Source organism: Rhineura floridana, chromosome 1 (assembly GCF_030035675.1).
Source record: "Rhineura floridana isolate rRhiFlo1 chromosome 1, rRhiFlo1.hap2, whole genome shotgun sequence".
NCBI lineage: Eukaryota > Metazoa > Chordata > Lepidosauria > Squamata > Rhineuridae > Rhineura > Rhineura floridana.
The window spans coordinates 293,538,519-293,553,659 of NC_084480.1; the positions used below are offsets into that span (position 1 = coordinate 293,538,519).

General features: G+C 41.2%; 1 protein-coding gene across 5 annotated transcripts in view; it reads right to left on the minus strand.

The window, feature by feature from the left end:
• The window catches only part of SYBU (syntabulin), a 70,056-nt gene that overhangs the window by 28,421 nt on the left and 26,494 nt on the right, over window positions 1-15,141 (minus strand). For all 5 annotated transcript variants that reach the window (XM_061605286.1, XM_061605267.1, XM_061605259.1 and 2 more), the window contains one exon: window positions 13,078-13,278. In XM_061605286.1, the coding sequence (XP_061461270.1) occupies window positions 13,078-13,278 (201 nt within the window). The remainder of the gene's footprint in view (window positions 1-13,077; window positions 13,279-15,141) is intronic.

Sequence of the window (15,141 nt, forward strand, 5' to 3'; positions counted from 1 at the left end):
ACCCCCTTTTTAGGGAAGGTGATTGAGAGGATTGTGGTGCAGCAATTGCAAGTACTCTTGTATGAAACAGATTATCTTGACCCATCCCAGCCTGGGTTCAGGCCTGGTTATGGGACTGAATCAGCCTTGGTCACCCTGATAGATGACCTCTATTGGGAGAAGGACAGGGGGAGTGCAATCCTGTTATTCAGGGCCAGTTCTAAAGGGCGGCCAGGTGGGGCACTGGCCCGAGGGCCCCTGGAGCGACAGGGTGTCCCTCAGCTGCCCCCCTGCCCCCCGCACCTACCTGTCTCCTGTCTTTTACCATTGCCCTTAACGAAGATGGCGGCTGCGGTTTCCCTAAGGTACTGAAGCCCCTGCCGCCATCTTAGTTGATGGCAGAGATGTGCGCACGTAGCATGCACGCGTGCCATCAACAAAGATGGCGGTGGAGGCATCATCCCCTTAGGAAAACCACGGCTGCCATCTTCGTTAAGGGCAATGGTAAAAGACAGGAGAAAGGTAGTTGGGGGTGTGGGGGGGCCATGTGCGTGTGTGCGCACATGCACGCACACATGCCAGGGCCCAGGGCAAGCTGATGCCCAAGAGCCCTGGCATGCCTGGAGCCGGCCCTGCTGTTATTCTTACTTGATCTCTCAGCGGCTGACCATGGTATCCTTCTAGGCTGACTTGGTGAGATGGGTATCGGAGGCACTGTTTTACAGTGGTTCCGATCCTATCTCCAAGGTCGTTCTCAGAGAATAGCATTGGGTGACTTTTGGCCCGCTTGCAGTTGTGCTGGGGGGGTGCCGCAGTGTACCATATTGTCCCCTATGCTGTTTAACATCTATAAGAAGCCCTTGGGAGCGGTCATCAGGAGATTTGGGTCAAGGTGTCAGCAGTATGCTGATGATACCCAGCTCTATTTCTCTGTAATATCTGAAGCGGGAGAGGCCGTGCAAGCCCTGCACCGCTGCCTGGACTCAGTGGTGGGCTGGATGAGGGCCAATAAACTGAGCCTGAATCCTAGCAAGACGGAGGGCACTGTGGGTTGGTGGTTCTTGAGTTCGGATAATTGGTGAGTTGCCTGCTTTGGACGGGGTCATACTCACTCTGAAAGAGCAAGTCTGTAGTCTGGGGGTGCTCCTGGATCCATCTTTGTTGCTAGAGGCCCAGGTGATCTCAGTGTCTAGCAGTGCCTTTTACAAGCTTTGGCTGGTAAGACAGCTGCAGCCGTTTCTGGACCGGGATAGCCTAACCATTGTTGTCCATGCACTGGTAACCTCCAGGCTGGATTACTGTAATGCGCTCTATGTGGGGCTGCCCTTGAAGTTGGTCCAGAAGTTGCAGCTGGTGCAAACTGCGGTGGAGAGGCTGGTCACTGGGGCAGGGTATCAGCAACATGTCACCCTGCTGCTGAAAAAATTGCACTGGCTGCCCATTTGCTACCGGGCCAAGTTCAAGGTTCTAGTTTTGAGATACAAAGCCCTATATAGCTCAGGACCAGGATACCTGAAAGACCGTTTTATTCCTTATATACCCAGTCGATCACTGTGCTCTGCAGGTGAGGGCCTCCTGCAGATACCATCTTATCAGGAGGTCTGTTCTGCACAACATAGAAAACGGACCTTTAGTGTGATGTCACCGACCCTGTGGAACTCCCTGCCCTTAAATATTAGACAGGCGCCATCTCTGTTATCTTTTCAATGCCTATTGAAGACTTTCCTCTTTCAACAAGTCTGTATCTGTGTTGGAATTGCTTTTTAATATGTTCTTAAACTTTCTTTTTTAAAGTGTTTTTAAACTTAGAAGATGTTTTGATAGCTTTTTTTAAGCAACGTTTTTGAAGATGTTTTGTTTTAATGTGTTTTAAAGTTTGTTTTTATGATGTTTTAATGTAAATTTTTAGTGCTTTTGTTTGCCGCCCTGGGCTCCTGGCTGAGAGGAAGCGTGGGATATAAATCAAACAATAATAATAGTAATTTATATCCTGTCCTCCCTCCCAACAGGAGCCCAGGGCAGCAAACAAAAGCACTAAAAACACTTTAAAACATCATAAAACAGATTTAAAATACATTAAAACAAAACATATTTTTAAATTTTTTTAAAAAAGCTTTCAAGACATCTTTTTTAAAAAAGGTTAAAAAACATTTTTTTAAAAAAGGTTTAAAAACATATTAAAAAGCAATTCCAACACAGACACAGACTGGACACAGTACATAATTTATACGTACAAAAGAATATAAGATGCTGCTGTGATTTAGCTAGCTCAGTCTTGTCCACAATTTCAGTTGGGGTGGTATTCAATGATAGTCCTACTCAGAGTAGACCTGTTGAAGTTAATAGGCAAGACTGATTATGTTCATTAATTTCAACAGGTCAACTCTAAGTAGGACTTAACTGAATACAGCCCAGGGTTCCCTCCCTGGAATGCTTGGAGATGCCGAGGATTGAATCTGGGAAATTCTGGATGAAGAGCAAATGCTCTATCCTTGAGCAACGGCCCTTCTCTCTTGAGCTATGGTCCTTCACTAGACAGATACAACTCTTTGGTGTATGCAACTCTAGAAATCATCACTATAACAGTAATACAACACATCACTCCATAGCAGGGAAGACTGTGGCCAGGTGTCCTGTACGCCTGCTCAGACTGCTGTCCAGCTGCTTACTGCTGCTAGGGATGTTCTTATGCCTGTAAACCAGACTTGGACTAGACCAGGCTTCAAAGAGAGGACTGTCCTCTGTAAAGTAGGCCACATGGCCACCCTAACATCCATCCTTTTCAAGTATTGCCATGTGTGTATTTTTGTTGCCCATCTTCTGTTGGGGAAAGAACAAGCAAGCTTTTGAGCATCACCAAGGCCTCCTGAAGGCAGAAGCCAAGGCAGAAAAAGATACTTTAAAGACATGTAATGCTGTATCTTTTTTTTTTTTCCAATAATTTTTATTCAGATTTTCATAAAACATACAAGACAAAATCATAAAACATTCAAAGACAAAAAACAAAATCAAAAATAGTTAAACAAAAAGAAAAAAAGAAAAAAAAAAAAAACAAAAATAAAAAATAAAGAGTAAAATATTGACTTCCCATTTGTCAAAGATCAAATCAGTTATAAGTCTATAATATATAACAATCCTGTCTCTTAAGTCATATTATAAAATCACTTTCCTCCAGTAGTTATCTTACTTAATCATCAAATCTCATAAACATTACTTTATTCTTTCCACAAAAAGTCAAAGAGAGGTTTCAATTCTTTAAGAAATATATCTATCAATTTTTTTTTCCAGTTAAGCATATCGATTAATCCATCTCATTACTAATTATGATAATCTTATTGTCATAACCATAGTCAAAATAAACATTTCAATTAATCCATCACATCAGAATCTGTTAGGTTCAATAATTTCAGTAGCCATTGTTCTATTATCTCTATTAGTTCCATTTTCCATCTTCCATCTTCAGTAGTCTTGTTAAGTCCAGTAATTTCAATATCCAATCTTCCATTATCAGTATTCCATAATAATCTTGCTGTCAAAGCCATAGTCATATAGTAAGAGTCTGATGGGGATTACCTCTATCCCAAATATTTTCTTGCCATCCATTCTGAATAGGTTGCTGAAATACTGCTGTAAAATCATATCTCTGTTCTTTTTTTCAAAATACACTGGGTCATCTCTTAAAAGTTTTTCCATTGTCACATGGCTGCAGTTAATTCCATAGATTTTCTCTATATTGGGCTCCATCACATCATTCCAGTCCAGAAGATTATCCATGCCATTGATAACTTTATCTCTAGAATCTTCATTCATTTCTTCAGAGATAACATTGAGTTCCAAACAATAGATTTTATTTCTAAAGTCCATAGACTCCAAATCTTGTTCCTGTTCCACGTTGGTTCCAATCTCCGGGATCTCCTCTCTCACAGGGACCCCTATTCCAGTCTCCAGGGTCACCTCTCTCACAGGGACCCCTGTTCCAATCTCCGGGGTCTCCTCTCTCACAGGGACCCCTTCCAGGGTCACCTCTCTCACAGGGACCCTTATATCTTTAATCTCCTGCTTCATTTTACTCAATTCAATTTTCATTATCTCAATCTCATCCATTATTTTCTGAAACATAGTTATTTCCAGATTTTCAGCCACTTTCTTAATTGCCATTTTAAAAGAAAAATGTAGGAAAACCACTTCTTATTTCAGCAACAATTGGGTTAATACTCCAAACTTGGTGACATCACAGTATAAACAGAGCAGACAGCCTTATCTCTCCAATAGTTAAGTAAACAAAATGCAGTTCCCAGGATCGAAACAATTAATGGCAATCGTCAAGAAACAGATTCGTCAAAATAAAATAGACCAAAAAGAGAGTAGTCTCAAAACAGTATAATATTTTTCAAAATAAAAATCTGGAATAGAAATCCCTCTTCTGTGTATATCTTTAGAATGCAAATCCAGGACAGCTTTTTGCAACAAAAACAGAGATAAGCTATTAATTAGTGCGTAGCAGAGAGAAGTTATGGCTCCCCAGTGAGATGTCAAAAACTGATCAATCTGGCAAATCTCTTTTAAACAGCAACAATTTAAGTCAAGTAAAAGAAAAATATAGAAAGAAGGGTGCTTGCCTGTTAGTGCGTTCTCTCTTAGAAGATAAGATGAACGTTCGCTTTAACAGATAGAGCTTGCTGTTGAAAATCCGTCCCACCTTCGTCGGCTGGACCTCGTCCCATAAATTAATGAGATCTGGTCGTCCCAACAAAAATAGGCTTTGAGGTTAATCTCTTCGTTTCTCCCTACCCGGGAGAAGTTTAATCAGTCAAAAAAAAAAGAAAAAACTGACTGATATATCTGAATAAGCTTCTTTTGAGGCAGGAGCCCGTCTCAAAAGCAGGCACAGGCTAAGTCACCCTTCCCGGAAGTCAAGACATGTAATGCTGTATCAAGAGGTTCCCAAACTGCGATTCATGGACTACTAGAAGCCCTTGAGCTTCATTCACGTGGTCCATGGCATGTACCTATTAAATATTCATACTTATTTTTATCGTATTTTTATTGCTTATTTTATTTCTTACACTGTATTGTATTCTATTACAATTTGAAATCTATGGAATTAAAATTATAATACAATAAAATGCAATCTAAGAATTAAAAGAAGCCACCAAAATACAATTAAAACTCATACAGCATCTAGCACACTGCATTAAATTGCAACAACAGGGAGAAAACCCATTAAGTGGTCCACAAAGACCATCAGCAATTTTCAAGTGGTCCATGGGGGAAAAAAGTTTAGGAACCACTGCTGTGTTATTGTTAACAACAGCACCATTAACATGGGCAAACCCTGCCCCAAGGAGCTTGCAGTCTCAAATTGCAAATCATGACAATGGGAGAACAACAGAGTGAAGGAGTAGAATGGAAGGAACAAGAGTAGCAAATGGGAAAGTGGAGAAGGAGGACAGGCAAGCATAAGAAAAAAAGAATCTGAGCAAATGTAGCTAACAATTATTTCAGTTGGCTTTGTTTCAGTTGGGTTCCTAGATAGGTTGGACTTTGAAAAAGGGTTTGAACGAAGGAAGTGAGTTGGCATCGTGCAGGTGTTCTGGCAGAGCATCCCAAGCATAAAATGCAACAAAAGTCACCCCCTTAAAGCAGTCTTCCCCAATCATGTGCCCTCCAGACGTTCCTGGATTCCAACTCCCATCATTGCTGGCCATTAGCCATGCTGGATGGGGCCAAGGGAGTTCAACAACAACTGGAGGGAACAGAGACGCATTACAGAATGGCCTTTAAGGGGAGGAACCTTTGGTGACAGAGCTGTCACCAATGCTCCACAGGAAGTGGTGATGAGAAAGACGGAACACAGGATGGAGTGAAGCCATGTACAGTTTTTAAATGAGGTGTTTGCACTGCACATGGAAGAGGGATGGTACTGCTTCCGAGCCTAGGAAGAGAGAACGCTTCAGCTGCTTTGTCTCCATCATCCCATGCTGTCATCTCCTTATCTCACACTTAGGAACACAGAAAGCCTTACACAAAGCCAGACTATTGGTCCATCTATCTCAGTACCTACAAGGATTGGCAGCGACTCTCTAGGGCTTTCAGGCAGCAATCTCTCTCAGCCTTATGTAGAGATGCTGGGGACTGAACCTGGAACCTTCTACGTGTAAGGCAGAAGCTCTACCACTAAGCTATGGCCCTTCCAATCAACATTGTCCCATGGTTCCATAAACATTGCATCGTACCTTGCCTCAAACACACCCTAAGCGTCGGCCTTGAATTGGGAAAAGGGGTTACATTCACACATTACATTCATAAAGTGTACTGTCTTGTGTACATGTGTACACAAACAGTTGAGCGGTACACTCATACAGTTATTCACATTTAAGGTTTAACGAATGTACAGTCTGTGTAACTGTGTACATAACAGTCGAGCTGTACAAATCAACAAGTGTACACTGTTTCACACAAATATCTGTACATAGGAAGAGACATCTTGTACCTGTGTTCAGTGTAATATGTGAACAAGCCGAACTGCGCTTACCAGGTGAGCTCAAGTGAAGTGGAGCAAATGACAGCAAGTATACGAATGCGATATATATATATTATTTTGATCACACATGTGCTTCCTCCAAAGTTTTCCCTCTGCAGAAGATCAAAGAGAATTACTAGAAAATAAGTCACAGCAGAAGTTAATTGGAAAGATCATCAAGCACCTTTTTCATGGAAATGAAAACAGAGCCAGGATTTTTTTTTTCTACCAAGGATCAAATGTGGCAGAAAATAATAATTTAAAAAGTTCACCAAAGTATAACTTTCTCAGTATCAGTTTATCAGTGCTGAAATAGCATAGCCCTATCTTTAAAATCTAAGAGGGGACCAAGCAATATTTTTACACTGACAATAGGTCAGTGAAAAACGAATCTCCAAAGAACACTCAACCATTCCCATGGCAAAGCCACTATTCAACTTAGCACATTCTGTTATGTGTGTCTGAACAGCAAATACAGGGCGTGCACGTGCGCACGCACACACACACACGTTTGCTGATCTTTGCAGCAAACTGAGAACAAAGAGCCGCAATCCAAGCACAATATTACAAATGCCATTTTATAAAATACTTTGCCAAGTATGTTTTCCCCAAGAATAGAATATTATGCTTCTGGATCAATGTGAAGTCTAATGCTTTGCGCGACTTCCTACAAATCACAAGCTCTCTCTGCAAAGTTATATCCGTGGCTCTTACATGGGAAATTCCATGTCAATTCATGTGCTTCAAGGTAGCTGGTCATCTTTATCATTCAGTTTTCTATCTGGCTGGAGAGGCCGTCCCAACTGCACCATACCATGTCTGTGAGCACACTAGTCGCCTACAGCAAAGTGTTTCCATTGGCCACACCAGGAAGGGTAATGGGTTGATCTGCCAATCAGCTGCAAAATCTGTTTGAAGCAGAATCTTTAAAAAATATACTCGAGCTGCTCACACCAAGTTTCAAAGTAAAAAGGAGTGAGGTTTGGCTAGCATCAGGTGACCGTTTTCAGAAAAGAGAAGCGGAGACACATTGGAACCAGCAGAACTGTAAGTGTGTCTCTACCCTAAGTCTCAAAATATGGAAGTCAAATTCCTAAAGGAGAGTTAAGGCTGCAATGCAACTGAACTCAATGTGACTTATTGCTCATTGACTTTGCACTGAACAGTATGAAGCCAAGAAGATTGGATGAAACCATAGATTGAAACATAGGATCCAGTAATTTTCCCACTCTGGGCACAAGAGCACCTTGTGGGAAGGGGAAGGCGATTCAGATCAGGGAAAACAGCCACCCTTCCAATCAAATGCTGACCACTTTGTGGCTGTTTTAAAGTAATGAAAATCTTAAACCACAGAATTCCCATGCCATGTGTCATTTGAGGTCCGTACTGTTTGTTTGGCAGGTCACCCACCCCTTTGAACCCACATAGCCTCCAAAAGGCTTTTTTAAAAATAGGTGAGTAAAAGGTACGGGAGGGAGTGCTTGATCCCTCCTCCCTCCACCACTGCTCACTGCTGTAACCACCCCAGCGGCCCATCCTGCTCCCAAGCAGAGTTTCCAGACACATGTTTTTGCAGCTGTGAAAAAATCATTAGGGAAATGCAGGTGAGAAGCAGAGGGTGGGGAAAAGATTAAGAACGCCCTACCACCCTGCATCTTGCCTCCACGCTGCACCCTCCCTTTCCTTCTGAGGCTGGGGATATGACTGAAGGGCTGTATAAGGATACTTATTTATTTTATTCTTTATTTATTTGTTCTATTTATACCCTACCTTTCCTCAAAGTTGTGTGCATGGTTCTCCCCTCCTCATTTTATCCTCACAACAACCCTGTGAGGTAGGTTTGGCTAAGAGACAGTGATTGGCCCAAGGTCACCCAGTGCGTTTGATGGCTGAGTGGGGATTCGAACCATGGTATCCCAGGTCACAACCCAGTACCCTAAACATTACACTACACTGGCTCTCAGTTCTTACAATAACTAACTTAATAAATAGCATCCACCTGGTTTCCCAGATCCAATTTGGTCTTGAAGGACCATAGCTCAGTGGTACAGCACATGCAGGATCAATCCTGGATCAACCCCAGGATCAACCCATGGCATCTCCAGGTAGGGCTGGGAATGTCCCCTGTCTGAAACTCTGGAGATCTGCTGCCAATCAGTCAGTGTGGACAAAAATGAGCTAGATGGACCTTCCTGTGTTCTTAGATACCGATTTGGTGAAAGTTACCCTGAGAGTTTAAAGGCTGAATGGAGTTTAAACCCAACTGTCTCCAGTCCAAGACCAATATTTTCCGTGCAAGAAATCCTGAGGGTACAAGGGATGTCCTAGATCTCATACTACACCTGGATGTACAAGTAGCTTTGGTAGCGATGAGCCTGTTTTACCAGTCTGGGCTAGTTTGCCAGCTGTAGCCTTTCCTGGAGATGAGCTGCAGTGATCCCTGTCTTGGTGTATCTGTGGCATGACTCCAGAGTTCAGCAGCAAGCAAGACACCTAGTTATAGGCTGCAGGTTCCTGACTCTGAGCCTGATGTTAGTGACTAGGAGGCCACTAAACCTGAGGCTGGCAGGCAGAAGCTCCCTGGACCAGATGCTGTAATGGCAGGACCCAGTGAACCAGAGCTAGGACCCTCCCCTGGACCCAAGGAACTGAAAGCCTCCCATACTAACTTGCTGGTCCAGCAACGCAAGGAGCACACCAGGCAGGAGGCCAGAGAGCATGGAGGAAGTGACCATCTGCCAACTAGAGAGTGAAGAATATAAGAGGAGCCTGCTGGATCAGGCCAATGGCCCATCTAGTCCAGCGTCCTGTTCTCACAGTGGCCGTCCAGATGCATATGAGAAGCCCACACGCAGGATATGAGCAGAAGATCACTCTCCAGTCCTGCAGTTTCCAGCAACTGGTATTCAGAAGCATACTGCCTCCAACCATGAAGGCATATAGCCATTGCAGCTAGTAGCCACTGATTGCCTTATCCTCAGTTTGGCTCTTTACGGACTGTCATTCTCAAAAAGGGGGTGGAGCCTAGAAGAGGTCTCAGCCATATGGCACATGTAATGCCTATTTAAGAGGTCTCAGCCATATGGCACATGTAATGCCTATTTAAGAGGTCTCAGCCATATGGCACATGTAATGCCTATTTAAAAAAACCTTCAATGGCTCCAGATTGGTTGCCAGGCCCAATTTGAAGTGCTGGCTTTGACCCTGAAGAGGCCTGGGCCCAGGATAATAAAACAGCTGCTGGCTGCTGTATGCAGACATGAGAGAGGTCTTCTTTATAGCGACACAACAAAGCTGGCCAGCTCCCTCCCTGAGGGAATCTGGTCTCCTTCTTCCAGAGGGCTTCTCTGCTTCCCCAATTAGCTTTCGATTTTTGTTTCTGCTAGTTAGTATTTATAGATTGTCTTTTGTAAAACAAAAAATGGTTTGCTTTAATATTATGTTTGCCTTTGTATTTGCTATTGGCATGTCTTGATACTTGCCTTGGACACTTGTAGCTGAAAGGCCTAACATGTTGAAATGAAATAACAAGAGTATGTGAAGCACTCTAAACACTTAAGTGTTTAGTTTGTTATTACCATTTTTTTCTTTGTCACAGGCGGTTTACAGTCACATTATAGCAGAGAAATGTCCGGCATTCAGATTTAGGCTGCAAAGTAATACACATTTACCTGGGAGTAAGTCCCACTGAACCCAATGGAGCTGAGTAGATATGTATTGGATTGAAGCCTTATAAGTGGCTTCAGCATAATTCCCCCCCTTCCTGCCTCCCAAACATTGATACTTGATACAATCAAACATGACAGCCATTCATAAGAACACACTTTTATTTCCCCTAGAGATTATTTGCAAAAAGGTAACTCACTGTGGGAAAACTGATTATGTGAATGCTTAGTTAGCTGAAGATCAAAATAGAACTTAATGAACTTCTCAGCCAATTTTTTTAAAAAAGAGGGGGCTCTCGACTTCCGGGAAGGGTGACTTCGCTTGTGCCTGCTTTTGAGACGGGCTCCCGCCTCAAAAGAAGCTTATTCAGATATAAATCAGTCAGAACATTTTTTTTTGACTGATAAAATTTCTCCCGGGCAGGGAGAAACGTAGAGATCAACCTCAAAAGCCTGTTTTTGCTGGGAGGACTGGATTTCATTAATTTATGAGAAAAGGTCCAGCCAACAATGCCGGACGGACTTCCGAACATGCTCTATCTGTTTTAAGCGATACGTTTATCTTTTCTTCAAAGAGAAAACAGACTAACAGGCAAGCACCCTTCTTTCTATTATTTTTCTTACTTGGTTTAAATTGTTGCAGCAAAAGGAGATTTGTCAGATTGATCGGCTTTGAAGAACTTCTGGTGAGCTATAACTCTTCTCTGTTATTCACGAAATTAACTGCTTATCTCTGTTTCTGTTGCAAAAAGCTGTCCTGGAAGTGCATTCTAAAGATAATAAACAGAAGAGGGATTTCTATTCCGAGGAATGTTATATTGTCTGGGACTATTCTCTTTTTGGTCTATTTTATTTTGACGAATCTGCTTCTTCACGACGCCACTAACTGTTTTGATGCTGGGAACTAAATTTGTTTTGTATTCTTGAACATAGAGAGATAAGGCAGGCTGCTCTGTTTATACTGTGATGTCATCAAGCCTGGAATATTAACCCAATTGTTGCTGAAATAAGAAGTGGTTCTTCTTTATTTTTGTTTTGCTTTGTTTTCGTGGTTTTAAAAATGGCAACTAAGAAAGTGGCTGAGAATCTGGAAGTAATTATGTTTCAGAAAATAATGGATGAGATTGAGATAACGAAACAAACCCTGCGACAGGGTAGTAAGGAGCTGAAAATGGAACTGAGCAAAATGACGCAGGAGCTCAAAGGAATAGGGGATCCTGTGAGAGAGGAGAATGAGATCAGAGATGAGAAAAGAAAAAATAAAGGGAAGATACAAGCCCTGGAGATTGGAACAAATGTGGAATTGGAAAAAGATCTGGAGTTTATGGATATTAGAAATAAAATCTACTGTTTGGAATTTAACGTTATCTCTGAAGAAATTAATGAAGATATTAGAGATAAAGTTATCAATGGCTTGGATAATCTTCTGGACTGGAATGACGTGATGGAGTTTGATATAGTGAAAATCTATGGAATTAACTGCAGCCATGTGACAATGGAAAAACTTTCAAGAGATGAGCCAGTGCATTTTGTAAAAAAGAAGAACAGAGATATGACTTTACAACAGCATTTCAGCAACTTATTCAGAATGGCTGGCAAGAAAATATTTGGGATAGAGGAAATTCCCATCAGACTCTTATTATATGACTATGGCTATGACAGCAAGATTATTATGGAATACTGATAATGGAAGATTGGACACTGAAATTACTGGACTTAACAGGACTATTGAAGATGGAAGATGAAATTAATAGGGATAATGGAATAATGGCTATTGAAATTATTGGACCTAATAGACTTTGATGAGATGGATTAATCGATATGTTTATTTGGACTATGGTTATGACAATAAGATTATTATTATTATTAACGAGATGGATTAATCGATATGTTTATTTGGAGAAAAATTGATAGATATATTTCTTAAAGAATTGAAACCTCTCTTTGACTTTTTGTGGAAAGAATAAAGTAATGTTTATGAGATTTGATGATTAATTAAGATAACTACTGGAGGAAAGTGATTTTATAATATGATTTAAGAGACAGGATTGTTATATATTGTAGACTTATAACTGATTTGATTGGTGACAAATGGGAAGTCAACATTTTATTTTTTTGTTTAATCATTTTTGTTTTGTTTTGTTTTTTTGTCTTTGAATGTTTTATGACTTTGTTTTGTATGTTTTATGAAAATTTGAATAAAAATTATTGTAAAAAAAAAAAGAAAGAGGGGGCTCTCTTCACCTCCATATTTTATACAGCACCCTTAAAATGTTGAAGTTGTGTGTTTTTTTCACTTACATTTTCTATTCAAATTAGTGCTTTTAAATGGAACAGTGTCAACAGAAGCCAGTCAACACCACAAAATAAAATTTGGAAGAAATCCAAGGTAATTAGCTAATATACAAATGAGAAAAAAGCAAACAATGTGTCAGTTTGTAAGTTAGCATCAGGCGTTTCAAAACAGAAACAAAAGGAACCTTTTTATCCCAGCAGCAAATCATCCCCAAATGATGAGACAATGACAAAACAATGACAAAAATAAATGCAGTTCCTAGAAGGCTTGAAAGGAATTTTGTATTTCATTCAAAGTGTTCAAACACCTTCCGATCTTACAGATATTGCCCCCCAGGCTTCAAATGATTATAGCTTCACCTTTTTTAAAATTTCTGTTTTTAAAAAATAACAACACTGTGGTTCACATTTTTTGTTTTATGTTTGGGCCTGTTATGCTATTTGTCAGTATGGTTTTAAAATATTTAACACCATTGCATCTAAAAAAATGCAAAGATTTAGCAGTCCACATATATCTGTAAACGCAGACTAAGCATCTGATTTACGAGTGGATTTACCATCATCACAAAAACAAAGGCAGCATCGACAAGTGCAAAGATCCAAAAGTGATCTTACCCGGTTTTATGGAGCTTGTCTTTGTTTCCTTCTTATATCGAGCCGTCTGTTGAGTTCCGTCCCCCATTGTTCCCAAATTAAATTTCTTTCTCGTGTAGTCCCCTCCATCACTGCCTGTACAAAAACCAACTGGACTGTTTCCAGTATCAGGAGGAGTCTTAACTGGAGATACTGACTGGCTACTGGGGCAACCCGTGTCATCTGAAAAACAGGAGACCAAAATAAAATAAAATAAAAATATGCCACAAGAAAGGTTATTTGTCAGATTAAACACAGATGGCAGAGAATCATTTTTAAAATTTTATTATTTGTTGTTACACCATCCAGCTAAGAAAGCATGTAAGCCCTGCAATAGTAAATCAGATTTTTGTTTTCAGTGGTACAGACATCCTGTGCCTACATTTAAAAAAGGGGAGGGAGGGAGAGCAATTTGGGGGCAGCAGGTGGTTGCTTGGTCATCTATGGACTGTAAAAAAAAAAAAAGCCACTATGAATAGCTTAACCTGCTGCTGCCTGGTGACAATTTGTGAATCAGACATATTGAAAAGGTGGACTGATATAAATCTCCCTTTATTTGACACAAGAATGGCATCTGGTTCACTGACACACACAAAAATCTCTGTCCTGTAACATCGAGCGATAAAAAGGGAATAAACACAGAGAAATAATTATCCTTGAATAATATGTGAGGGGGCAAATCTCCTTCATCTCCAGTAGGAGACAGGGGTAAACATTTAGTTTTATGATTTACACAAAGGATAGCCAGACAGTGCTGTATACAGCCTTCCTTTGAGATCAGGGGGAGGGGGGGATGAAAATGTGGCTTCATGACTGACACAATGGTCATCTAAACAGTGCTGCGCAAACCTAGCTCCTATGAAAACCAGATTTTACTTGAGCTTGATGTGGGATAGGGGGTTATGTTCTTAACATTCATAAATGAATGAATGAATGAACGAACATGTTGCTAAACACACCTGCAATAAAACACCAGTCTGCAGGGGTGCCCAGTCCCTAAAGCTGGCCAGGATATTATTTTTACATACAATTCTTGTCTTTTATCCAAGAGTCCCAATACTTTACTCTGGTTGAAAACAACAACATCCCCTGAACTTAAGGCAGAGGTAAACAACTTATTTCAGCTTGAAGGCCACATTCCCTCATTGGAAACCTTCCAGGCACCACATGCCATTGGTGGGTAGGGCCAGAGGCAAAAAGCAGGCAGAGCAAAGGATTACTCTTACCGTTTGCACAATAGGCTATATTGGGGAAGGGCCACAGCTCAGTGGTAGAGCATCTGCCTCACATGAAGGAGGTCTAGGGTTGCCAAGCTCACGGCCTGAGAATGATTCTGTATCTTTAAGAGAAGAGAAAATTCAGCCAAGTGCAGGTTTTCTTGCAACTCTGTAATGGGTAGGGATGCCATATTCCAGTTCCACAAATCAGGGCAGGCTAATTTGCATATTACTCAAAAGTAAGTCCTATTGAATTCAATGGGATCTACTCTGGGCATATGGGATTAGCATTGCTTTTACAAAAGAAAGTATTGGGAAGGTTTTCAAAACACTGCCCAGGATCTGACTCCTGCACACAAGAGGGAAAAAAACCTGAAATGTATATACTTACCCAATTTATGAGATTTTCAGATAAACGGGGGGGGGGAAACCACCATTTTCTGGCATTGCAATGAGGTTTTCTAGACACTGCCTCAGGTCAATCAAACTGAAACACAACCTTGGCTTCACTGATCGGCTGCAATCCTGAACGGGTGGGGTTAAAGCTCTGAAGTGCTATACAGTACTGTTTAAAGAAAGATTTAACAGTCGGGGTGCGGCTGATGTTTTTATGCATATCTCGAGAACTGGACCACCTAGAAACTTAACTTTTTTTTAAATTAAAGCTGAGAATCCGGGCCACCTAAGGGGCTAAACAGGCGCTGGGTGGCATGCAAAGAATCCGGGTAAAACCTGGCTAACCGGGCAATATGGCAACCCTAGTAATGGGAAAAACCACAAGGTGAAATTCCCCCTTCCTCCTACACAACTTTTAAAGATACGGAAGACC